Genomic DNA, 25,986 nt, shown 5'->3' on the forward strand with positions numbered 1-25,986 from the left:
ATTTGTGAGATAGAGTAAGAAATAGGAGTGTAATTTTCCATAATTTTAATTAGATAGGACCACCCTTCAGTTCCAATTCTAAATTTGTCAGTTCACAACTTCACGACTTTGAAAAATGATAAATCAAAACTAAAACCTTTTAGGAAGATTCCAGTCCCGATTTGAATCATATGTTCAAACTTTTTTTTATTCTATTTTTTATTTTTAAATAGTCCAGATTCATCCGTTATTTTTTCAAAAGAATTCTTTTCATTCTGAAATTTTTTAAAATAATTAAATCAAATATTAAAACTAAAAAAAACTAAAACTTTAAAGTCAAATATTTTCTATTTTTTAAATTTTATTTTTTTCACTGATAATTCTAGTTCTCGATTTTAATAACCTGAATTGAAATATTTTTAGTTTTGATTTTGAACCGTAATTGAAATCAGCCCCTACAATTCAAGTTTCGATTAAATTCAAATCGAACTATAATTATACTTAATTCTAACGCACTTTTAAAATAAACTCCGTAATAATAATATAATAAGACTACAATTATAGAGCTTTTTTTTTTTTTTTTTGAGCAAGTCAAGTTTTGTAATATAATTAATTCCAGCAATGGTCCTCCGACTATTGCGATTTTTTAAAATTAGTCTTCGACTTTTAATTTAGACAAAAAAGACACTAGATTTTCTAAATTGTTCCACCAAAGGTCCTTCCGTCCAATAAGCGTTTGTTAGCTGTCAGTTTAAGGGGCAAATTTGTCTATTAATTATATTGCTTTCTTGTTCCTAATTTTCCTCTGCCTCACGCACCGGCGACGCCGCTTCCTCGGTTTCGACCGTGGGCATGTGCCCCTCGAGTAAGGCTATGTGGCTGAACAGTTTATCCTTGCGTGAACAACTGGTTCTGCATGAGCATTTCCATTTGGATATTCCGCAGTGCTTCATATGGCTCTTCAAATCCGCCATTACTGAGAAGCTCTTCTTGTTGCACCTGTTACAGGAGTACATCTTCGGGCAATGGCTTATCTTGAAATGATTCTTCACGCAAATTGCGGACTTGAGGGGCCGGAATTTGTTGTGTGATTTGTTGCGGGAACAACCTAGGAAAGGGGCAGGAGAACATGGCGGGTCGACCCGAGATCGATTCGAAGCATTTTTCTGGCTTCGCTAATGCCTCTGGCGTCTTGAATTGGTTCTTGTGAGCTTGCATGTGCATCCCGAGATTCACGTCTCACTTGAATCCTTTTCCGCATATCTCGCAGAAATGAATATGCTCCGCCAGCAACTCCACCGCGTCTAGCTCGATGATGTCGGAATCCTCGTCGGCACGCTCCTTCGGCGCAAGGAGACCAGTTTCCGAACACAGTAGCTTACTAGATGACGTTTGGTTAGAGCTTTTGGAATTAGTCCGTTTGCGGCTTGAGTGGAGGCGAGAAGTGCAGCGCCGTTGATGATAATCTGGTGGATGACGGCGGTGATCTCGGCTGAGACCCTGTCCGTCTCGTGTTTGCCGAGAAGAGTGTTACTGTTAACTAAGTCGCAAAGGAACTTGTGCAGGGAGTCCACTCGGTCTCGCACGACGGAGAGGTTGAGCAGAGGAAAATTAGGAACAAAAAAGCAATATAATAAATAGACAAATTTGTCCCTTAAACTGACGGTCAACAAACGCTTATTGAACGAATGGACTTATTAGACAAAAGGACCTTTGGTGAATGTCTTTTTCGTCTAAATTAAAAGTAGAAGACCAATTTTAGAAAATGGCAATAATCACGTGACCATGGCTGGAATTAACTTTTTTGTAATACTCCGTAGTAAAAGACAACTCTTTTAAGTTCTAAACCCTCTACAAAAACCTCTCGACCACCTCAGCTGTATCCCATGGCTGCCTCACCGGAGGAAAATGAAACACGGTCGAACCAAGCAGCCGCCGCCAGTGATGAAGAGGACTACAAAGATATCGATGAAGAAGAGGAAGCAGAGGCGGTTAATGAAGGTACTCGGATGCGGATGGACAACCTGTTCCGGCGATTGTCAACGGAACGAGTCCCGTTGCGTGTTCATGATGTGTTGATCAAGGGAAACACCAAGACTAAGGATTCGGTCATCGAGGCCGAGCTCCAAGCCCTCAAGTCTGTCACTTCGTTCCAGAAGTTGCTCCAAGCCGCTAGTATTGCCAATGCTAATCTTCATCGCCTTGGAATTTTCGATTCTGTGAATATTACTCTAGATGCTGGACCGCCGGAGCTCCCCGGGACTGCCAATGTGGTTGTTGAAGTCACTGAAACTGCAAATCCTCTTAGTGGGAACTTTGGGATTTTCTCAAAGCCTGAGGTATTCAACTCAATTTAGTTTTGATCTTTCTCTATGCTGTATTTATCGGGTAATAATTGACATGGACACAGCTTCTTCAAGACTAGAACAATGTACTTGGTGTTATGAAGTTTGATTATACCATTTCAAAATGCTTTTGCTTGGTATATTTGTGAGGGTTAATGACTAAAAACGGAAGACTTTAAATCATATGAGTTTGCTTTACTTTACTTTACTTTTTTCTTTTACCTTAAGTCTGTGTATTAATTTTTCAATATATAAATGTTCTTAAATTATTTTGAATTTCAGTAAAGTTTGTGCCATTTTTTGATAATTATCCCTACTTGTAACTGGTAATTGTTGGTGAAGCTGGTGCTTTAGAATTACTGGAGATTTGAAAAAGGCAATTTCTTGTTGTGTGTATAGTGTATCTGTTCATACATAATAACTCATACAATTCAAAGAGCATAGAAGTAGATTGTGTAGGTCACATATTCATACTTAAAGTATCTGGTTCTGGAAAGCAGAGACTATGAAAATGAGTGGCTTTATGTTAGTTTGACTGATGCATCAGGAAGTGGGGTGGACCAATCTAGTGTGGGTTCCTGGATTACATATTTAAATGAAACGGTTGATGATTATTAGAGGAAGATGATTCATTATTCATATAATGCTGTGGCTATGATTCTATTAATAATAAATACTGATATCATTAATGCTGACATTATGGATATTGACTTCTGAGACATGGAGTTTGTGATACGATTTAGAGGATATATATGGCAAGAACCTGAAACAATCAAACTTTGACTTTTGAGGCTTTAAATTTCAAAGTGCTTGTTTATTTCAAGAGATACATTAGAGAAAATTATTTTCTTATTCTTAGCCATGCCCACCCACTTTATTCATAAAAATAACACATCCTCAACAGTCAACATGTTATACTGTGCACTTGACAATTTGTTATCTGTCAAAAGTGGCTTAATAAACACACAATATTTAGGAGTTCTTTTATGGGATTTTGGAAGGAGTGAGAAGCAGGTGTGTGTGTACATTTGAAATGGGCATCTTCAACTTTCACAATAACAATTTACTCAACAACTAGGAATTGGTTGTCAGTGAGCTCAATTAGCAGCAATGCTTAAGTTTTACTGGAAGAACATCATCAAGTTTTTCATGGCTTAAAATCTCAGCTCCAAGGTTTCTGCTAATTTTGCCAGCGGTCTTCATAGTAAACTGGAAATGGAGAAGAAAAGAGATAGGGAGGGAGTGTGGAACTACACAGATGAAGTTGATATTGATAGTGGCTAGGTGAGGAGAGAGAACATACCTGCTTTGCAGCAGATTAGTGTCTGGAAAAAAACTCCAAACTCTAAGGTCACATAATAAAGAAATGTTATCATTCTGATAAGGTGCACTTTTTAATCTAAAATATGTAGAGTGTAGACCTATGCCAGAATACGGCCTCACTTTAGGTCACTTTGTGTGCAATGGAATTTCCAGTTAATGTACTTCCATTCTATTAAATAATTTCTTCTTAGTGTCTGAATGTGGAAAGGTCAAGAGTACTTTCTTATATATATATTAGATGTTTCTAGTTTCTATCAGCTGATTTGTGCATCAAATGCCTGCTACTTATAATATATCTGCCCATGCTAATATGCTATTATGTATTTATTGGCTCTGGTTCTTTTTCTGTCCAAGATGCTTTCTAATTTACTGCTGCATTATGTGTGAATGGCTTAGCAATTTCCATTTTTTGTGATAATGTTTTATAGTCCTTTTGTAGGCTAGAAGCTGGTCACTTGAAGGCTTATTGAAGTTGAAAAACTTGTTTGGCTATGGTGATATATGGGATGGTTCATTGGCTTATGGCTGGGACCAAACATCAGAGATTAGCACCGGTTTGTCTTTGCCTAGGTTCAAAAGGTTGACTACTCCTGTGACTGCTAGGTTATCTCTTCTCTCTCAAGATTGGTTGAAGTTTTCTTCTTACAAAGAGCGTGCATTAGGTCTTTCCCTTGGCCTATTATCATCCAGAAACCATGAGTTAGAATACAATATCTCTTGGCGAGCTTTAACAGATCCATCACAAATGGCATCTACAACTGTAAGGAGACAGCTTGGACATCGTTTAGTCTCAGCATTGAAGTATACATTTAGAACTGATTTGAGAGATTCACCTTTGAGACCGACCCAAGGATATGCATTTGTTGCTACATCAGAAATTTCTGGCCTTTCACCAGATTATCGAAGCTTACGCTCTATACGTCAGGTTTAGTAACCTTTTATCATGTTCTTTTTCATATAACTTTTCTTATGTGTTGCATCTTTTAAGCATATTGTTAATGAACTTTATTGCATGGATTGATTATAGTATTTTTGCAAGCTATATTCTTAGTATATCATCCTTTCTATGTGTGAAGAACTTTATTGCATAGGTTGTTATAGTATCTGTTGCACAAGCTATATTCTTAGGATAATCTTTCTATTTTTGTAAAGAACTTTATTGCATGAGTATTTGTTGCAAGCTGTATTCTGACTATTTCATCTCTCTATTTTTGTGAAGATTCTTATACACTTTATACAATGTTTCTTTCCTAATACTTCACTACTTTCTAGTAACTCTTCTGTTGTAATGGATTTTCCTACTTCTATCATATCTTACTTCCTACTTTTAAAGTTAGTTACTTTTGGGAGAGATCATTGGGTATTTACCTTGCATCTTTTGCTAGACAAATTATGTATATTATTAACTAAGGTCATGGTTTTGTAAATAGGTCTTTGATCTTCGATATGCTTTACCCTTGGGATTCTACAATGCTGCATTGAACTTTGGAATTTCTGCTGGTGCTGTTCTTCCATGGGGAAATGGATCTCTAAACACGCCCTCGTATCTGCCTCAGAGATTTTTCATGGGTGGCAACTCTTCTCCGGTCTGCTTCTTGGGTGGCCCAACACCTATCTTTGGTTTTAAGTCGAGGGGACTCGGCCCTGCTGAGCCTAGAAGGCAAGTTGGAGAAAGTGCTAATGGTGAAAGTTCTGATAATGCTTCTGGGCTGGATTTTATTGGTGGTGACCTTGCCATTACTGCTTTTACTGATCTTTCTTTCGATCTTCCACTGAAGATATTGAGAGAAGCTGGTATTCATGGCCATGCATTTATTTGTACCGGAAGAACTAACAAATTGTCCGAAAACGCGTTTCGAGATCTCTCTTTTCAGAAATTCCAAGATTCATTTAGATCCTCAGCAGGATTTGGTATCATTATACCAACTAAGCTATTCCGTATGGAGGTTTGTCATCTACCTTACAATCTTTATGTAATATTTTGTTTTGTTTTTTTAAAGTTCAAGTTGGCGAGATGCAAGAACCTGTCATCAGGTGGAGGAAATAATTTCAGAAGGTTATCCATTACTCACCAAAATTATTGTGTTTCCTAATCCAATATTCCTTTCCAAAATTTGAATTTACACAAATGCCCCCTTTCTCCCTGACGAGACACTGAAAATTAAAGGATGATGCATCATTTGCACATATTAAATGGGCAGGACTGTTATTAGATCGATAAACTCGATCTCTGTTTTATAAGCAACTCAATAGGGATTTTTTAAAAAAAAATTCTGATTTTTCATTTTACTTTTCAGGTCAATTATTGCCACATATTGAAACAACAAGAACATGACAGGGCGAAGACCGGTGTGCAGTTTAGCTTTTCTTCATCATTGTAGAAGCTGGAAAATTTTTTGTTTCTTCAATTCAATACAGCTAAATTTGAGCTTAACGCCATCATCTTACCAGTTACCAAAGGTAAATCTTACATACTTTCCCCTCTTCGCAAAATAGATCTAGATTAACGTTTTATTCAAATTAAAGTTTGAATCCCTTTCTATCTCTGGGTGGCATAGGCAGCTTCATATATCATGTTGTACTTCAAAACCTCAAATAGTGCTAGTACTGTGAATAAATTCATTTCACAGATGCAAATTATCTTGAAATTAAAGCAAAACAACATAGTACTAGTCAAATATTCGTATTTTTCTACTACCCCATTTGTGGATACTATGGTATATGCCCTGCTACATTCATTTCATTGATCCATATATTTGTGTCATTTTACTCGTACTGGGAATATGCTCTTAGATTATTGAATATGCTCCTTGTTTATAAACAATGCCGAAATTTCTAAGAGACCTTTGCTTAAATGGAACATTTGATTATAATTCTTTAATAGTGAGATGAACTTATTAGGTATGATGGAAAATTACTTGTAGAATGAACTAAAAAGAATGCTATTACTGGGAATAGTTCTGTTGGAGTAGGTTGGATTATGTATTATTCCGTACTATATAAAATGATATAAACAGTAAACATATAACATTAAAAAAAACATCCTTAGTGACAGATATACTTACCCCTGACGAAATTGGGGCATTTGAGACACCTGTCTTTCCTTAAAGAGGAAACCAAGCGAATACATTATAGAAGAGTGAGACATTAGTATTTGCAAAGACCCATCTAGACCTTTCACTCTGATGTAGTCAATGCCTTGTGTGAAACTTCATTTCATGCTTAGATCAGTTTAGATGGTCCGTAAATTATATTATGGATCAAAATTCATCATGTGTATTGTGGACTCTAATCCAAATTATGTATTTGTCGTTAACCTATTATGTATCTTCGGTTAACAGATTATGTACATGTAAATAAACTGAAGATACATAATATGTTAACTGTTGATATATAATACGTTAACTGCAACATGTATATAATATGTTAATTAAAGGTACATAGTCTGGATAGGGTCCGTAATATGTATCTAATACTTATAAAGGACATTGTAATAGTTTTGGTAAAAAAATAATATTTTTCCATCAAAATATAAAAGTATTATATTTTTCTTCAAAAGTATTATGTTTTTCCTTATAAGTAACAAACATTTTATTTATGATTTAATTTTACATTTGCTAGTATAAGTATTACATTTCATCTTGACCCGACCTGTCTCACAGATAAGGATTTGTGAGACAGTCTTACACAAGTTTTTGCCATCCGGATAACGATTACAACCACTTACAAATTTGGTCCATGTCGTTAAGCTTTAGTTAAAAACCTTAAAGGTTAAAATAAATCTTGCTATGGTCACAATTGAGACACTAAAAAATGCCCTTTTTTATGTTACTGTATCATATTATAACTTAATATTCAATACTTAACTATAGGTAAATTTTTGTACTAAATTGCAAACTTTTAGGCGCTATTACAAATGGACAGAGTTTATCCAGTGCACACTTTCAAATAGTGATTACGAATTTTCTCGTTTTCAAAAAACTATAATTATCCAACTTTCAAGTGTCTGTTGAATTTTATTAACAAATGGGGCAATAAATAACAAAAATTAATGGGCAGATGGGACATGGAAGGTGAGATGTCATTCACATGGGACACAGAAAAATGCTTGACAAGGAGACGAACAATACCTTTAATACAATTATTAAATTAAAAATAATTAATTATGACACTAAACCCATCCATGCACACGTTAGATCAGAAAATGAAGCATTTAAATAATATTATCTGTCTATATTATCCTTAATTAATCATATGTTCAGTGAAGCATATTTAGGTTTCAATGCAAGTCCATCGGCCGTTGGATTTCAACAAACCTTCTGTCAATCAACGGTGCCCGACAATTCGGTTAATTAAGTCAAGCTTTATTTGGAGTATATATTTTGACCCTGAGAATAAGTTGGCATAAAATGTCTAATTCTATATTGTAGCAGTTGAGAACTTGAGATCCTCTTGTCTAATATAATACCCATTTTTTAAAAATAAATATATTTATTTGGAATTATTTTAAACAGCAATAAATAAATAGCATATAAAACTCATTGCGACATACCCAATACGTTCAGTAAATAAGACTTAAACACCGCATTCAAAAAATACTCTTATAGTGAAACTAATTTGAAGTCCGGACTTTAAAATATGAAGTTAGGTGGCAAGAAAATAAGAAACGAGGACACAATACATAAGGAAAGGCTGGAAAAATGTCTAAATTTACAAAATACACTGCTGAAAATTATGGAATTTCCGATCACCTGAAAGTGATCTTAAATCAAGTTGAAATCAAAAAGTGGTCGGAAATAGCAACAAAGGTTTTTCCGGATACCAAAAGTGGTCGGAACAAGGCTTTAGACTTGATTTAAGATCACTTTCAGGTGGTCGGAAATTTCATAATTTCCAACAGCGATATGAGAGTGTTTGAATTTTGAAAGTATTTTTCCTTAAATACGTGTAAATATTAATTGTTTACTAGCTATAGCTACTTTTAGAAAATGTGTTTTGAAGTCTTTTAATTAGGGAACTAACTTGAAATGTTTTAGGGGAATGTTCATAAGTTCTTTGGGAGAAAATGCATGTGTTTGAGATGTTTAAATGCTCACCTTTAATAAAAGTTTCTATGTTGAACAAAAACTTTCAACGATTAGCATTCCTGAAACATTTTTTTCCCATAAATTTGTGGAAATTTTATGAAATGCTTCAAAATCTGTTCAATAAAAAGAAACTACTCCGTAATATACAATTAGTATTCATGTATAGTTAAAGAAAAATATCGGCAAAATACACCCGGCATTTTTCTAAACTTGAATATATATACAACCAAGCATATCATCTATGAGTATGCATGATCAGTGGCCATGCATACATCCATCATGCAATCATGCATGGTTATGACTGATTATGACCATGACCATATATGACCATGCATGTACACCAATCATGTTAAGATCCTCTCCAAATTTCTTTATTTTTCTTCATGCATGCACATTCATTTTACATATATACATACACGTGTGTGTGGTGTGTGTGAGAGAGAAAAGACTTCAGGTGCGAAAGTGATTAGAAATATGAGCCTTTGATCTGTCCAGATCATCAACGATTCAAAAAAAAAAAAGTGCTTCTAATCTACACAATGTCATCTTCTCTAGTAAATCATCTTTGATCTATTGTCTTTGCATTTTGTTCAAATCATGGAAGACACCAAATTGTCTCCTGGAAAGCACAACAGTGTACACAGGAAAGCACAACAATATGCTCTGGAAGGCTCAACAATGTGTACTCCAAGACAAAACAATATGCACTTTGAAAGTACAACAATGTACTTTGGAAGGCTCAACAATGTGTACTCTAAAGCAAAATAATATTTTGCATTTCGAAGGCATAACAATGTGCTTTGGGAGGCACACAATATGCTCTGGAAGACACATCAGTGTGCTCTGGAGGCACATCAGTGTGTTCTGTAAGGCACAACATTATACTCTGAAGGGTACAATATTGTGCTCTGCAAGAAGGAAAAAAATGCTTTGAAAGACAAAAAAATTAACTTACACAAAATTATCATATGTCACCACATTTTTTTTTTAAAAAAAATAACTTCATTCTGGATCCTTGATCTTGACTGAATCGATAAATGAGATTAAACCTTATTTTTCATCTATGAAAAACAATCATCGAATCATGACGATGATTGTTACATAAGTATAAAGAAATAAAGTTACAATTTCGTTACTAGTTATAATTTTTAGCATACTAATAAATGTTTAATTTTATGTTGAAAATATTGGTATGGGGGGTATATAGCTGCTGTAACAATAAAGAAAGGGAAAAGGACAGACATGCTTCTCATGCTCCAAGGGAGGAGAAAGATTGATCCGCATTAATAGCTTTCACGATTTTTTTAAAATTATTTTATATAAAAAAAAAATGCATATATATGCATGGTTGGGGCATTATTAATATTATTAGAAAAATAATTAAGAGAAGAAAACATGTGTGGTGTTGGAAGTTGACTTTACAGCTTGAATTTTGGGTTATTTTTAATGTATATCTTGAAGACCAACGAACCTCCCTGCTTGCATCCCTTTTTATAGTCTTCACAAGCCCCTTTCCACCTTACCAAAACTTTTCACCCACACATATATACAATACACTTCAATAAATTCATTTTGGAAAACTTTTCTTTGGCTATTAGAGAATTTATTGCCCTACCAAAACCAATTTTTAATGATCTCTTTTTCTTCCATACATTGTATGTTGGTGGTTAACTTTTGTCTGTCACCCACCGTTTATTTTTTATTTATCTTATCTTGTAACACGGTACAACATATTGAAAATGATCAATAGCAGTGTACGATAAAACACGGCATTAGGTGCCGAGTAAAAAATAAACTGTGGGTACCAGAATGGCGGCAAAAGTTAGCGATGAACCAAAACTGTACGCAGTTGGCTACATTGAGGACTAATTTTGCAATTGCAATTATCAGAGACTAAAATGAATAAATTGCATTTTTTTTTCCAAAAAATAAGAAAAGAATTAGAATTAATACAAGTGCATAATATCAAAAGAAGGGTTGTGGTATAAATTAAATACAAGAGAGTGAGAGACTAATTAAAATACCTTGAAGAAAGAGACTTTTTTATGCCAGTAGGTTTGGCAAATACTTTTGGTATAATTAAAGGACCATTATCTTATCATTAAATTACAAATAAATAAATATCGACTCGTTACATTGAATTTCTTAACATTTTTATGTACGGGAGAGTTGGTGAAATCCACTGCAAGATTTAATTTCATCAAATCCAAGATCGAGTAAAGGTAAGAATGAATATATAACCTACTTCTCTTCTCCATTATTTTTAACCCCCCCCCCCCCCCCCCCCCAAAAAAAAAAAAAAAAATCTTTCATAATATTTATTCACAATTAATAATTTTTTACTAACTTTATTTCAATATTAATTTGTGTAAGGTAGAGAGTATAATTGGTACCACAACGTTAGGAAATTGTCTCAATCACACGATTGTGTTAGGAGGGGAGTGGGAATCCAATCTCTTTCCAGGCCAACATATACAATTATCATCACAAGAACACATTTAACTTTTTGGCTTTGGACGGCTGTGAGTTTATCTGCTCGTCTTATCATTCACGAGATAATTAAAAACTTTTTTTTTTTACTTTTTGGGGGTGAATTTTCAGCCGATAAATTCAGTAAGACACTTCGCACGAGCAAAGAATATTTATTTCTCATGCATAATGGTAGAGAAATGAAAGCACCCAAAGTTGTTATAATGGCAGCTGACCTTTTTAGGTCAAGGTAATGCATGCACCGGTTTTGATACTTTATTCAATTCGTCTCATTTTATGTGTTTGATTTAATTAACAAGACTTGATTGATTTACAATTTGATTTTCTGTAATGTTTAATTTAGTGTTAGTATATAGCGTTTAAGAAAAGTTTACGATATTAATCAGTATCAGTGTCTTTTATACCAGGTACGTATAATAGGAAATTTGTCAACACCCTCTTGGTTGAGTCCGTTGCACGAGTCTTTTTAGTGTAATTTATGATGACTCCCGTGTGGTTTGCATGCTATTACATAGGATCAAGGAAAGTTCAATTTACCTCTCCAAAAATTGTAGGGAGAATGTCCACATTGCATCCAATATGCCGGTATAAATCCCAAAATTGTTCTTCTCCCAAAAGGTTGAATCCCAAACCTCAAGGGCCCCCACACCCCAGTCCGACAGAGCATTTGGGAGGATGTAAATTACGTGTATAAAGGATATGCTCACTTTGGGCATAATTCCCACACTGTCACTGCTGATGTTTAAATCTAGTCTTTTCTTTCAAATACTGTCTATGGACCAGTGAGCTAAGCTTGTACATGTAAATTCCAAAGTTTTTACATTCACTTTTGGTTGTACCTGGTATGATTGATACTTTAAAAATTTTCATAGAAATTATATCTTTTGAAAGTGTATATAAAATATTATTAAATTTACAAGGTAAAAAAAAAAAAGAAAAAACTTAGTTCAAACCGTAAAACAATGACATAAGAATACATATTGATAGTTCAGAACTCTTTATTTATTAGTTATATGTGAATGATTAACTCCATATATAATACTTCGTAATAAGTACAAAAGAGTTTATATGATAATTAAATGTAAATACAAATTCTATAAAACAATGTCATAAGAACGTACAAGAAATTAAAAGGTACTGTAATTTTAAGGAAAAAAAAAAAGTATATTTGTAACTGTACGTCGTACATTTGGTTACCCATCCGACAAAATCTTTAACGATAGATAAGAATCAGATGGTGTGTTTTGTCCGTAACATTTTTGTTGTGATTAACAGTAGTACATGTCTGTTGTCACCCACACAATGTATATAATGTCGTTTTTTTTTTTTTTTTTTTTTGGGTATTTTATTATGACATTTTGTGATATGTAACGTCACAATAAAGACTAATACGGAATATTTCTAAAACTTTATTTTATACTTTCTATTAATGTGATGTGCTCTGATTTATCAAGAAAAAAGAGTGGCTCATATATAATTTTATTATCTTTATTCTTTTTATCAATAAATTTTGAGTTTGAAATTGATGTAAAATGCATTAGTATTGATCGACATCTTTGATGGTGGCAATGCGTGCATATACCTTTACACCATTTTATTTTATTTTATAGATGACAAGAAAAATTCGTCATTACTATTTGAGAGTGTGTGCTAAATAAATTTCACTCATACGTAATTACTTGCATATCACACAACAAAGTTAAACTACATTAGAAAAAAATTTATTTTATTTTACTCTTTATTAACGTAACACACATCATATCAAATGGTTTTTAATTTTTTTTTTTTTAATAAAATCAGAATATACCTCGATAGTAATATATCATAAGAATATAATTAAAATTTTCTAGGAACTATATGTGGCGTGAGGAAGAAGAATAAGAAAAAACATTATTGTCTGAATAATAAAACTGTCAGATCAGATGACACAAGTCAATTATTAGCAAGATACCCGCTACGTACAATATATATACACCTAAAATAAATAAATAAATAGACATAATTTTTTTACGTTAAATAAAAAATATAATATTTTAATCTGAAAATTGGTGTGGATATGCATGGTGGACACTGCCAACGTTAACCGATTTCTTTAGTAAATAATCCACTGTGCAAGTAGCAGAAATTAAATAATACTCAATAATTAATAATTAATTAAACAGTAATTGGAATCTTGATCTAATTTGGGATGCATTCAAGAGACAGTGAGATTGTTCTACAGTACAACTCTTTCTGGTCTAGCTATATATGTACGTATTAATAGATCCAAAAAAGTTCACTAACAACCCTAGCTAGCAACTTTGACCTCAAATCCCAAAAGATTAATTATTCATTTGATTTAATTAATTAACTCTTGACTATAATGGTTTACTTTCAAATTTAATTATTTGTTGCTAATTTTGTTTCAACTCTAAAAAATCTTTAAAAAATAAAAATGTATTTCGTGAATTACCATCCCTCGTTACCTATTCATTTTTTGATGACATCATTAAAATTATATTAAATACAATTCAATAGTTCAATAAATTTGTGAATAATGTTAATCGGGGTTGCTAGGTTAAAGTGGAATATGTTTACCAGGATTAAAATTAGGTGACAGACTATTTGACCAAATTAATCAGAGCTAATCAGTATGAGATTATTGTTATCGACAAACCTATAGGTAGTATAGGGTTGTGCTTCTTTTTGCTCTCCCCTTGATCCAAAAAAAAAAAAAAAAAAAAGAAGAAGAAAAAACTGTGAATAATAATGTTATGTAAACATCAAATTGTCCGTATGGACAGCTCAATTGGTCATAGAGGTGAAGTTTGAAAATAATGTAAATATACAAACTACATAATCACATAATTACGTGAGTAATTGATAACCAAACTAATAATTAACTCTTAGTACCATATACATATACTATATGTACCACCCTAGCTAGGAAGGAAAGGATTAGTTTGGAGAGTGGTTAAAATCTATAATTGAGAGGCATATGTAAGATGAAAACATAATTTCATCTTCTGCAATATTGTGATTAGGTAATAATTTTATTAATTAAGAAAAACAAGTCCTTTGACCAGTAAAAGGCTAGGGTTTTGAACAACTTCAAACCCACAGGCCACAACATAATAATATATATATTCTCTATAAAAATAACCATAAAAATGAACAAGAATATACCATTTACTTACCCAATTTGACTAGAATTTCCCAGATCAAATCCAATATTTCTCTTACAAAATTCTTAAGTATTATACAGAGAAAGTGAGGTATATCTCAATCGTATTAATTATAATCCACACATGAACATACAAATTATGCATTCTTAAATAAATAGAAAAGGGACCCGCATGGCTAGCTCAACTAGTTCGACCAATCATGCAAGCAGTAATATACCGTTCGAATCACAACCTGGGATCATTAAGTTAGACCTTGACCGATTGAACTCCTTGTACACAGAATGTACAGACATGGGTGAGAACTTATTGACTGATGGAGCAACTTGAGATTTTTTACCAATTATGCAAGCGGCAATATGGGATCGTTTGATCCCACTAGAATTTTGGAGTCACCTTGACTGACAAGGGTGAGAACTTAGGGACTGACAGGAACAATTCGAGATTTTTTTTAGGCTTATGATTAGTCTGGCTTGAGTTGGGATACCTAATGTAATTTTAAAAAACAAAAATAGAATAGGGAAAGGGGGGAGGGGGGAGGAGAGAGAGAGAGGGGTTGTGTTTATATGCTCATTTCATGCCTAATTTTAGCAACTTTTTGGCAAGAAGAAAGTTGTGCAATCTTCCCAAGAAACAGCTTTTTCCAAGCTCCAAACTTCAGTTTACACTGAGAAGAAAAGTCCAAATATAGCTTTAAACCCTCATCATATCCCAAATCTTCAAAGCCCTTTATATTCACAAGCAAGCTAAGCAAAACTAGTGGAGATCAAAGGAGATGAAAGGGGGGATTAGTTGCAGCCCGGAAGAGTTGTCCAAGAAAAGCCCTGAAACCCAGATCGAAGAAGATCTAAAGGAAGAAGAAGAAGAAGAAGAAGATGATGAAGAAGAAGAAGGAATTAGCGAGAAAGGCAAGGGCAATAATGGAAGCAGCTCGAGCAACAGCACCGTGGAAGAAGACGGAAAGAAGGCCGGAAACTCTTCTGGGTCAGTAAGGCAATACGTCCGCTCCAAAACGCCCCGCCTCCGGTGGACGCCGGACCTCCATCTTTGCTTCGTTCACGCCGTTGAAACCCTTGGAGGACAAGATAGTATGTGCTCTCTCAATCTTCTTTTCATTTCTGCACTTATTGTTTTCCCCTCCTTTCCATCTCGCCACTACCCGAGGGTAATAAACTCCAACTTGTGATCTTGCCGACAAAGAATCAGGTAATTAATATAAGTTGTCCATAGCTGATCAGTTCATACCAGAAAGACAGGATTTGAATTCAATCCGTGATGACCGGCCTTGTGGTTACAAATCTATATCATATCCTTAGCAATCTTGACGGGTTACCCACATATTATTGTTTCTTGATTTGCGACGATGATGTTTGATGTTGATGATGATCTTGTTTGTCTTATGTTGTTTGTGCTTCAGGGGCAACACCTAAGTTGGTTCTTCAACTGATGAACATTAAAGGCCTTAGCATAGCCCATGTCAAGAGCCACCTCCAGGTAGTTTTTTTTTTTTTTTTTTTTTCTTAATCTAATAATTCAGTTTATTTTGTTATAATAATCTTATGTTATGGATGGTTCTGATGATTTTGTTGGATTATCAGATGTATAGAAGCAAGAAGATGGATGACCTTAATCAAGGTAAGTAATTGTTGGATCTATTATATTGTTTCAATTTCACATCCATCCCAAAACTAGGGTTCTCTCCCTCTCTTTCTCTCTCCATATGTATAGTATACACATATACATATATATGGAATTGTAGTTGTTTGGGTCGGATCCATATATCATCATAAATTCATGTATAGTCTGAGATGAGAACATTTGGTATGTAGCAGTTACTTCTTCTAATGGAAGGCTGCTTCTTGATAATGGAGATCATCACCATATCTTTAACTTCGGCCACCTCCAAAGGCTACAAGGATTTAACCAAACAACTAATCCCACTGTAAGGTATGCATTTTCTATGTTCTTAGTTCGATCTTACCTTAATTAGGTCTATAATTATGAGTCCCTGCATTTTTCAGGATGAGACTTTTGAAACTCGATCTTACTTTAATTAGGTCGAGGATGAATCCTTGAATTTTTAGGGATTTTTGAAGCTCGAATCTTACCTTGAATCCCTAGCTCCACTTATCAAAAACAATTCATCAAGGGATCGAGCTTGATTTGTTGTTGACAACAATTTCAATTTCGATCTTGGTTTTCTTAATTTTTTATTTTTGATTTGTGTTTTTAGGTTCCAAGATGCTTTAAGGAGTCATCATCAAGCGAATGCGATCTACAATCCTTATATCAATGGCGGAGCTTCAAGTATGATCAGACATGGCTTACATGGGCCGGCGGGTGAGAGGATTTTTGGGGGAAACATTTACGGATCGCACAATAACAACAACAACGTTAATAGTAATCATCATAGTCATAATAATCCTCTCAGTTCTGATTATTTCCGGACGGCGGCGGCGATTTCCCGGCAATCTGCGGCGGCGTGCAAAAACATGGAGAATGAGAAGCTCCATCAGCCTCACTTCTTCCCAGCTCAAAGGGTTTTGGGTTCTCATCAATTTGGAAGCTCTCCGGCGAACCAGATTCTCCTAAAGAAATTGCAGTTAGACAGAGGGAGAGATCCTCCTGCGGTGGCGCCGCCGCCGCAGACGACTCGGAACATTCTAGAAGAATGTGTCGGGGTTTTCCGGCCGGACGGAGCGGACCACTGCCCTGCCGCCGCGGCGGCGGCGGCTGAAGAAACATACACATTGAAAAGGAAAAGTTTGCCAGATTCTTCATGCGATCATCAAGTGAATCTTGATTTGAGTCTATCGTTAAGGACGAGGAACGAGAATGATCAAAAAAGACTGAAACTCGACGAGGAAGATGCCGGAGAGTACGACGTCGGTGGCGTTGATACCACCGATTTGTCTCTCTCACTGTTCTCCTCCTCGTCGGAAAAACATCATGGGACGACAAAGCAGCCGACAAGAATCGAAAACAGCGGACTACATCTCTCTTTGTGATCAATCATATCGTCAAAATATATGAATCTATTGTACGTTCTGAGTGAGATTTGGATGCAGTGCCTTATTAATCAGAATTGATTAATATAATGCCCAAATTTCCTATCTTTGTCAGTGTTCATGTGCAACATATATAATTAAGGTAAACAAACTCCAATCCTAATTGTCTTCTTCTTCCTGCAATTTCAATGCATAAACTATACACCCAAATATAATATTATTTCTAAAACAAATTATTTTTTAGTAATGAGGAAAAAACTTGCACGGGATAAATTCCGAATTATTTTGTGATCTAGTTGACAAAGGACTAGAATGAGGTAAATCAGTCTAGGTTAGCTGATCCTCTCAAACTAAGAAGGTTAATTGACCGCTCTTATTGCAGCCAAGTGAATAACCTGATCAACTTGGTTAGGGTTGTAATGTACATCATTTTATAAGCTCCATGCATGTATGCATTGGGATTAAACACAAGAACAAAGAAAGCTTAACAATAATGCTAAAATTATATATAGTATTAGATGGTAAGATATGTCAGCAATCATGTATGGAACGTATATATATATAGTATGCAGCTTTAATGGTTAGCAGTTTACTAGTACTACTAAACTAACCCAGGAAGTAAGTCGATATAGAAGGTGAGAAATTGACTGCGAATTCCTGCCTTGTAGGTTTTTGGGTATAACAAACATGCCTCAGATTAGGTACGTAAAAATTCAAAAAAAATAAAAATTATTGCATATTATCGTAGGTCTGGGGTGGTGAAAACGATTAAAATGCGACCACTTATAACAATTCTGTACCGAATCTCTGTTATTGCATGTGGATAGAAAGTTCATAGTGTAAAGTGTTGCGTCCAACATTCTGGATTTTGGGGAGGGACACAGACAGATGTCTGGTTGGGTACATACACACGTAACAGGTTTTAGTGATATGTGGGAAAGGCTAGTGTAAACATCAAAACCCTAACTCGTATATATATATATATATATATATATATATATATATATATATATATATATATATATATATATATATATATATATATATAAGATCATATGAGAACACCGGCTTAGGTGAGAACATGAGAACAAATCGTGTGCATCCTTCTAATATTTTTTAATAGTCTAGATTAGATTAAGGGGTGTGTATTCAATCATGACTTTTGTAGAGTTTTAAAGACTTTTAAAATGATAGATTTTAATAAACTTTGATTGACTTTCATAGAGTCATTCAAAACTTTTTAAAACTTTATAAGACTCTATAAAAGTCTATATAAAAAACATTCAGACTTTTATCAACTTTTTATTTTAAAAAGTCTACAAAAGTTGTTGAAATTCTAAATTGAATACATCCTTACAAACTTTCAATGGTTTTGATTCTTATCATTTATATAATTTTCTTACAAAACAATTTTAATATATCATAAAATTTTCTTATTATATAGTTCTTCACCCACATCAACACTCTCAACATTATTATTTTTATCCATAGTATGTTGAGACTTATATGCTAATTACTTATATATATTATTAAAAAGCATCAAAAAAATTATTTCATTAGAAATTTATAACAATATTGAATAATAAAATTTATAATAAAAGAGTTGATCAAATAAAATATTTAAAAATATAATTACAAGTTGCATAAAAAAATAAATCTAATATTTATAATATATATATATATATATATATATATATATATATATATATAATTATACTTGATATATTGCTAGACATCATGCAAAGAACTATTATTTGCAATATATAAGACTTTGGAGAATTAGAGAAAGTTAGGGATAAAAAATTAATAGATCGAAAAAATAAAAATCAATATAAACAAATAATAATGAAGTAAAAATAATATTATTTCAAATTTTTAGAGAAAGATTGTAAAGTTTAGGAGAGAGAAAAATTGGTAAAGTTTAGGTATGAGGAAAATATAGGATAATGAAGAAAAAAATAATTTTATTAAATTTAGATAGGTTTATAAAGTTTAAATATGAAGAAAAAATAGAGTTTAAATAGAGAGAGACAACATTCAAAGTTGTTAGAAAGAAAATTTTGAAATCTTGGGGTTGATGGTTGGATTTCAACTATTTATATTTGAGAAGGAAAAGTCTACAAAAGTCTTAAAATTAAAAAGTCTACAAAAGTTCATAACTTTTTGAATACCACATGACTTTTAAAGACTCTCTAAAAGTCTTAATCGAATACCACACGACTTTTAAAGACTCTTTAAAAATCTTGATTGAATACCGCTTGACTTTTAAAGACTCTCTAAAAGTTTGAATTGAATACCCCCAAACTCTTAAAGTTCATAAAAGTCTTTAAATAAATTTAAATTTAAATTTAAATTAAAAAAAAAATCTTCGTTTCCGTCGGAGACGAGGGGTGGCTTCGTCTTGGGCCATCTCCCCGGCCATGGAGACGGCCTGAGAATTGCCTGCCACTTCGTCTCCGGCGAAGACGAAGTGGTAGCTTCAATTCGTCTTGGGCCGTCCCCCCGGCTATGGAGACAGCCTGAGACAAAGCAACTTTCGTCTCAGGCCGTTTCCCCGGCTAGGGAGACGGCCTGAGACGACGTAGGTTTTTTTTTTTTTTTTTTTTTTTTAAATTTAAAATTATTAAAAAAATATATTTTAAAATTTGGTAACCGTCTCTCCAGGTAAACATGTCATTTTTGGATTGAATTGCATGAGTTTGCGTTGTTTAGGGACACAATTGCATTCTTTTTTAGTTCGATGACCTAATTGCAATTGAGTGCGCAGTTGAGTGGCCTATTTGACTCTTATTTCAATCGACAATAATTACAATTATGCCACCGTATTTTTTAAATTTATTATGATTCGTTCGATTTTTATAGATGTAAGGTTGAGATTGAATTGTGCTTTTCTTCTAGAGACATGTTCTCTTGGGCGTGTGAAAACACACACACACAACGATGGATCTCAGCTCGTGAGAACGCCTGTCCAGGTAAAAATTACAAACTTATCTTAGCCATTGATCTAGGGAAGATCAACATATAAAGCAGGGATTTTAAAAAAAAGCGATATTTTGTAAATATTTTAAAGAGTAATTCCAAGAATGGTCCCTTGACTATTCACATTTTCTAATTTTTATCCCCGATTTTCAATTGGAGCATGAATGGTCCTTTGATTATTGACTTACCAATTTTCATCATTGACTTTCAATTTGACCATAAATGGTCTCATGACTATTGATTTTGTTCCAAGTTTGGTCCTCTAGTTAAACATCTATTTAGTAAACATTAAATTTAAGGATAATAATGTAACATTTTGGTTCATCATATGTCCACTAATGGTGAACCCAATGTATTAAGTTTATGAACCCAACTTTCTAATCTCAACAAGAAGTCAATTTTTGCATTATTACAGTTAAATATAATATTCACTAATAAATGGACATTTAACTAGTAAACCAAATTTGGAACAAAATAAATAGTTAAGGGACCATTTATAGTCAAATTGAGAGTCGATGGTGAAAACTGGGATGGCAAATATTAATAGTCAAGGGATCATTTATGGTCCAATTGAAACTCAAGGATAAAAATTGATAAATGTCATTAGTCAATGGACCATTCCTGAAATTGACTCTATTTTAAACTTTAAAAATATATATCATGCATAACTACAAAGTGCATCCAATGATATGTAAAAGTGCACTCAAGAGAAATGTGTTTCACATATTTTTGAGGGCACATTATTTATTAATTATTGCATTTTGTAGTGTTGATCAGTACATACACTTTATACCAATGCACTTCAAAATTTGGAGTGCATTCAAGAGAATGCACTTCAAAATTTGGAGTGCATTTAAGAGAATGCACTTCACGTATGCATGTTAGGCTCTAGTATGATTGCACATTTATGTATAATATTGTGCAATTTGTTCTTAAATAATCATAATTGCCCATAATAAAAATTACTTCTGGTAACCAAAAGATTTTATCGCATTTGTGTAATATAAGTGGAAGGGGTTTGAGTAAACAACACATTGGAATAACTCTTTTTATCGGGATCTAAATCGATACTCAATTGGATTAGTTTCATCGCATTGAGTGTGAATACCAATATGTACTGCGAATACGAAATAATGCGATTGCGAAGAGAGAAACGCCATTAACGACAAATAAATAACAATTTTTTAAAAATTAGAACAGCGTCGTTTTCGTTGAAAACGACACCGTTTTGGAACTATGCCCACCTTGCAAGGTGGGCACGATTCCACAGCATAATTTTCCCCATGGACCCAGTCGTTATATCGTGCACCGCGGTGCATAATCGATTATGCCCCGCGCATCAAAACGGCGTCGTTTCTGCAGTTATAACGGAGTGACACTACAGTGTATCTAAACCGACACTGTCTCATGTATTATTTTTATATTATCAAATGAAACTGCAGTTATATCAAAATGATACTGTAGTTGTGGTGAAATGAAACTACAGTATATATAAAATGAAACTGAATAACATTTCACATATTTGAGTGAGTGTATATTGTACAATGAAGCTGTAATTATATTGAAAAATGATCATGTAGTTGTGTTTTAATGAAACTATAGTGTATATAAAATAAAATAAAATGACATTTTCACATATTTGAGTGTATAAATATTGAATGAAACTGTAGTTATATTGAAATGAAACTGTAGTTGTGTTGAACTGAAACTGCAGTGTATACAAAATGAAACTGAAGAAAAGAATTATTTTTTGCGAAGATTCTGTTTCTTTTCATTAAATAAAACGATGTCGTTTTGATACGTGGTGCATAATCGATTATGAACTGCGGTGCACGATATAATTTGCCCCATGGACCTTTCTGGGCTTTCGTTCATGGGTCCTATATATAGATGTAATCAAATGGGCTTACATATTGGGCCTATCATTCTCATCCATTATTAAATCAAGAAAACTTGTTCTTCATATTTATGTGTTTATTCCCATTAAAAATACAGAAGAAAAAAATCCCATTAATTAACAATAGATATTTTCCCAATTCTTTTTTTTTTTTTTTACTACTGGGAAAAATTAACCCAAAAAGGGAGAGAGAACACGTAATGTAATGGGGGTATTTGGAACGAAAATACTACATGTATTCCTAATTTCTAATCCACACACAAAATTTTGATGTAGACATTTAGTATTGGGATCCACGTGAAAAAAGTAGTTTATCAATGCCCGCCATATCAATAAATAAAATTTAAAGAGTATGATTTGGGAGTCTATTTAATAAAACTTATTTGGAAGTGATCGCAGAAAACAAAAGAAAAACAAGGGTGGTGTAAAGGCAGAGGTGGAAAGAACTACTTTATAGAAGTGCAATGAAGATGATGGGAGAAAAGAAAAGAGCAAAAAACAGAGAGCAAATCAAGCTACAGTGTTTGACACAACCCTTCATTTGAAATCAATTCAAGATATCAATTCAATCTGGTACTTCATCTGATCTCATATCAATTTGTGGGCCGGACCATATTCCATTTTTTAATAATTCCCTTTAAAATAAAAAATAAAAAAATTCGTCGATCCTGAATACACTCGACGCGTCTCACTTTACGCCGTGCTCACGTGTTACAAGTCAGCATTATTAAATACAATAACATTTAAAAGACGTTGTGGTCAAGTGACAACAGTTTGTGAGTTGGGGTGTGGGTTTAAAGAATAATTTGTGAAGGGGAAAAGAAGGGGTTGGTTGGTGTTCCAAAAATGGTGAGATGACACCTTGCGGGCCTTTCCTCTTTGTTGGGTTGGGAAACGACAATCATTATTTTAACACTTTCTTCCCAAGTGGGGTTTTGGACTTTGGAGGAGCGTTATCTATTGTGCCTCTTCGAGTTACTTTTTCCTACTCATTTGAAGTGACAATTTTTGGCTTTTTACATTTCTCCCTTTTTATCTTTTCAACTTTTTTAATCATTCATTTTTTTATATTATTACTTCATTTTATTTTTGGTTGATAATAATTTACATCACATCATATTGTGGTAGTAGAATTTATATATTGTTATACTGTTTCAGTAGGCACTATTTAGGATAAGAGATCAAAGTTCGAACTTCGACAGTGACAGTGTGAGAAATATATTTAAAGTGGGCAGCACCTTTTTGTGCACACTGACATTTTGCCATGTCATGTGTCAAGTATGGAGTAAAAAAAATAGAACAGAATTTGAGAATATATATGAGTAATACTCTTTACCAATCGTGATGTGAAATACTTAGTAATAAATTAAAGATAAAATCTTATAAGCTTTTTAAAAGCACACATAATCACGGGTACAAGTATACTTACATATGCGTGTGCACAGATCATAGAGATATTTTAAATAATTTTATATATGGATGTGTCCTTATCATCAAATGGGTGCACTTGATTTAGTTGTGTTATTTCAACTCAAAGGCGTGCAAATTGATGGGGAAAATGTCATGAGTTGCCATCAAAGGGGGAGAGAATTAAATTCCTTTTAGAGCATTGGCATATGTTGTTTACAACGTAGGAACAACAACAAAAGGGTAAACAGTGCCCCAGGCCATACATTACAAAGTACTTAGGAATCCATGTGCCTTTAAGCCATTGGTACCTGTCTATCAACTAATTACTTGGTCAAGCATTATTTCCGGAATTAATGTCTCTTGGGATATGAAGTATGATGATGAAGTCTAAATTTCTCTTGATTGAAAATCTTCTATCCTTGTACACATCACTAAAAATAAATGTCATGAATAAGTTTGGTGTTAAATAAAATGTATTCTTCCGGTGCAATTTTATGTGTTTGGTTCGATTTTATGTCCTTGATTGAAGTTATTTTTAGTTCAATTTTTCATAATATTAAGTTTAGTATTAGTATCGAACCCATGTGGTGGGAGTATTGATTATTTGGACTGAAAAAAGTTTGAGAAAGTATAGAACATATACTACCTTATAAAAAATTATGAGTGTTTTAAAAAAATAGTATTAGTATGTAAAATTTATAATCTACATTAAAATGACTATTATAAAACATAAAAGTTCAATTTTAAAATTAATTTTAAAAACACAATGTAGATTAAACAAAGAAAAAATAGCTGGTTTGACTGATAGGTAAAATGGGACAAAGGAGGTAATATCTTTCAAGAGTTAATACCATATGGGGTCCTCCAAGTATAGTGACACTGTCACGTTTAGTCCAAAACTTTCAATTTAATCACCTGTGATCCTTCAACTTTCAAATTTAACCATCATTGGTCCTTCAGCTTTCAAGTTAACCACCAATAGTCCTTCAACTTTTAAATTTTAAACCAACCCTGGTCCTAACTTTACCCTTAATTAAACTAATGGAAGGACCACAAGTAGTTACATTTGAAAGTTGAAGGGCCATGTGTGGTTAAATTGAAAATTTAGGACTAAACATGGCATTGACACTATACTCGAAGGACCCCAGCTCGTACTAACTCTATTTTTCAATATCTATAAAAGAAATATTACATTTTAGCTAAAAAAATAATAATAATATTACTCCATCGCTCCCATTTTATATGTCATATTTACTATTTATTTGTCTACCAACTCTTTTTACTTTGTTTATTTTCTTTAAGGTTTTAAATTTTTTTTTTTTTTTGTTTAATAGTACTTTTAATGTAGTTTTTAAATATATAAAATTTATATACTTTGAACTTAAAATTATGAAAACTTGATTTAATAATAATTTTAGTCAAATCTCGTTAATCAAACTAAACATATAAAATAGAACAAAGAGAATATATATTTATGTAAGACGATTTTATACAAACTTTATTTAAATCCCATATATATTCCACAATATAATGTATGATTATGATAGATGATGAAATGTGATGATGCACATAGCACTACCATCAATTTGACATATCTCATATATATTCTCCACGCAATTAAATGTCAAAGTTATCAAATTCAAAAAAAAAAAAAAAAAAAAAAAAAAAAAAAAAAAGAAGAAGAAGATTTTACTCTATCTTGTGATTGTCTGCAAAGTTAGCCTATTTTGGTCATGAAATGTTGAAATCCTGATGGGAGAGCTATGGTAAATTAAATACGCTGCAGCATTCAATGAAGCTAAATTGTTAATTTTTTTTTGGATTAGGTAATTAGTTTAGCTATCAAATAGAACTTATCTAAAAAGGTTTTCTCAATACTTACTTTTTTATTGACAATATTTGAACTTGAGATCTCACTTAAAATAAACTAAACTCCTATTTAGATCACAAATTATTAGCGGTATAATCCAAATTGCCAATAACGCCTCCACTGAGGCTCAAACTCACAACCTTCCAAATGGAAGTCCAACTCGGATACCATTAGACCACATAATCCTGGTAATTTAAATAGTTACTTAATTGCGTTTTATCTGTTGATAAATACTTTGTAATACCTTTCACTTGTCATGCTCCAAAAAAAAAGTTCTTTATTCTTAGTCGACGTATCTTTCTTTTATTATTTATTTTTTGACAAATTAAAAAGTGTAATTATGTCAAATTATAATCGTTTCTTTATTTGAAAAATACAGCACGCAAGCGAATCTTTAATTTTGGAATGTTATTTTGAGAGTATTGACTAAAACAATG

At 33.1% G+C, this 25,986-nt stretch overlaps 2 protein-coding genes and 1 pseudogene across 3 annotated transcripts; 2 read left to right on the forward strand and 1 right to left on the reverse strand.

The window, feature by feature from the left end:
* Positions 1-773: 773 nt before the first annotated feature.
* On the reverse strand, positions 774-1,766 carry LOC109147824 (annotated as a pseudogene).
* Positions 1,767-1,814: 48 nt separating this feature from the next.
* Positions 1,815-6,395, forward strand: LOC109147690 (sorting and assembly machinery component 50 homolog). The gene is made up of 4 exons (XM_019295319.1): positions 1,815-2,318; positions 4,087-4,572; positions 5,078-5,593; positions 5,945-6,395. Exons 1-4 carry the CDS (start codon positions 1,866-1,868, stop codon positions 6,026-6,028), a joined length of 1,539 nt encoding a protein of 512 aa, XP_019150864.1. The 5' UTR covers positions 1,815-1,865; the 3' UTR covers positions 6,029-6,395.
* Positions 6,396-14,970: 8,575 nt separating this feature from the next.
* LOC109147717 lies at positions 14,971-17,576 on the forward strand. 2 transcript variants are annotated; one of them, XM_019295361.1, is made up of 5 exons: positions 14,971-15,473; positions 15,803-15,879; positions 15,984-16,020; positions 16,215-16,332; positions 16,619-17,576. In XM_019295361.1, the coding sequence occupies exons 1-5, from the start codon at positions 15,161-15,163 to the stop codon at positions 17,391-17,393; spliced, it is 1,320 nt and encodes a 439-aa protein (XP_019150906.1). In that variant the 5' UTR covers positions 14,971-15,160; the 3' UTR covers positions 17,394-17,576. The 2 variants fall into 2 exon arrangements, with proteins under 2 accessions (XP_019150906.1, XP_019150907.1); XM_019295362.1 differs by having other exon boundaries at positions 16,218-16,332.
* Positions 17,577-25,986: the final 8,410 nt, after the last annotated feature.

Source organism: Ipomoea nil, unplaced genomic scaffold, assembly GCF_001879475.1.
Source record: "Ipomoea nil cultivar Tokyo-kokei standard unplaced genomic scaffold, Asagao_1.1 scaffold2036, whole genome shotgun sequence".
NCBI classification, from domain to species: domain Eukaryota; kingdom Viridiplantae; phylum Streptophyta; class Magnoliopsida; order Solanales; family Convolvulaceae; genus Ipomoea; species Ipomoea nil.

Excerpts from the sequence above, each read along its gene's own strand:
- LOC109147690 (XM_019295319.1), top strand. The coding sequence starts at position 1,866 with ATGGCTGCCTCACCGGAGGAAAATGAAACACGGTCGAACCAAGCAGCC. Across the intron at positions 4,573-5,077 it reads GCTTACGCTCTATACGTCAG|GTCTTTGATCTTCGATATGC; the intron begins GTTTAGTAACCT and ends TTTTGTAAATAG. Across the intron at positions 5,594-5,944 it reads CTAAGCTATTCCGTATGGAG|GTCAATTATTGCCACATATT; the intron begins GTTTGTCATCTA and ends TTTACTTTTCAG.
- LOC109147717 (XM_019295361.1), top strand. The coding sequence starts at position 15,161 with ATGAAAGGGGGGATTAGTTGCAGCCCGGAAGAGTTGTCCAAGAAAAGC. Across the intron at positions 15,880-15,983 it reads ATGTCAAGAGCCACCTCCAG|ATGTATAGAAGCAAGAAGAT; the intron begins GTAGTTTTTTTT and ends TTGGATTATCAG. Across the intron at positions 16,333-16,618 it reads ACAACTAATCCCACTGTAAG|GTTCCAAGATGCTTTAAGGA; the intron begins GTATGCATTTTC and ends TTGTGTTTTTAG.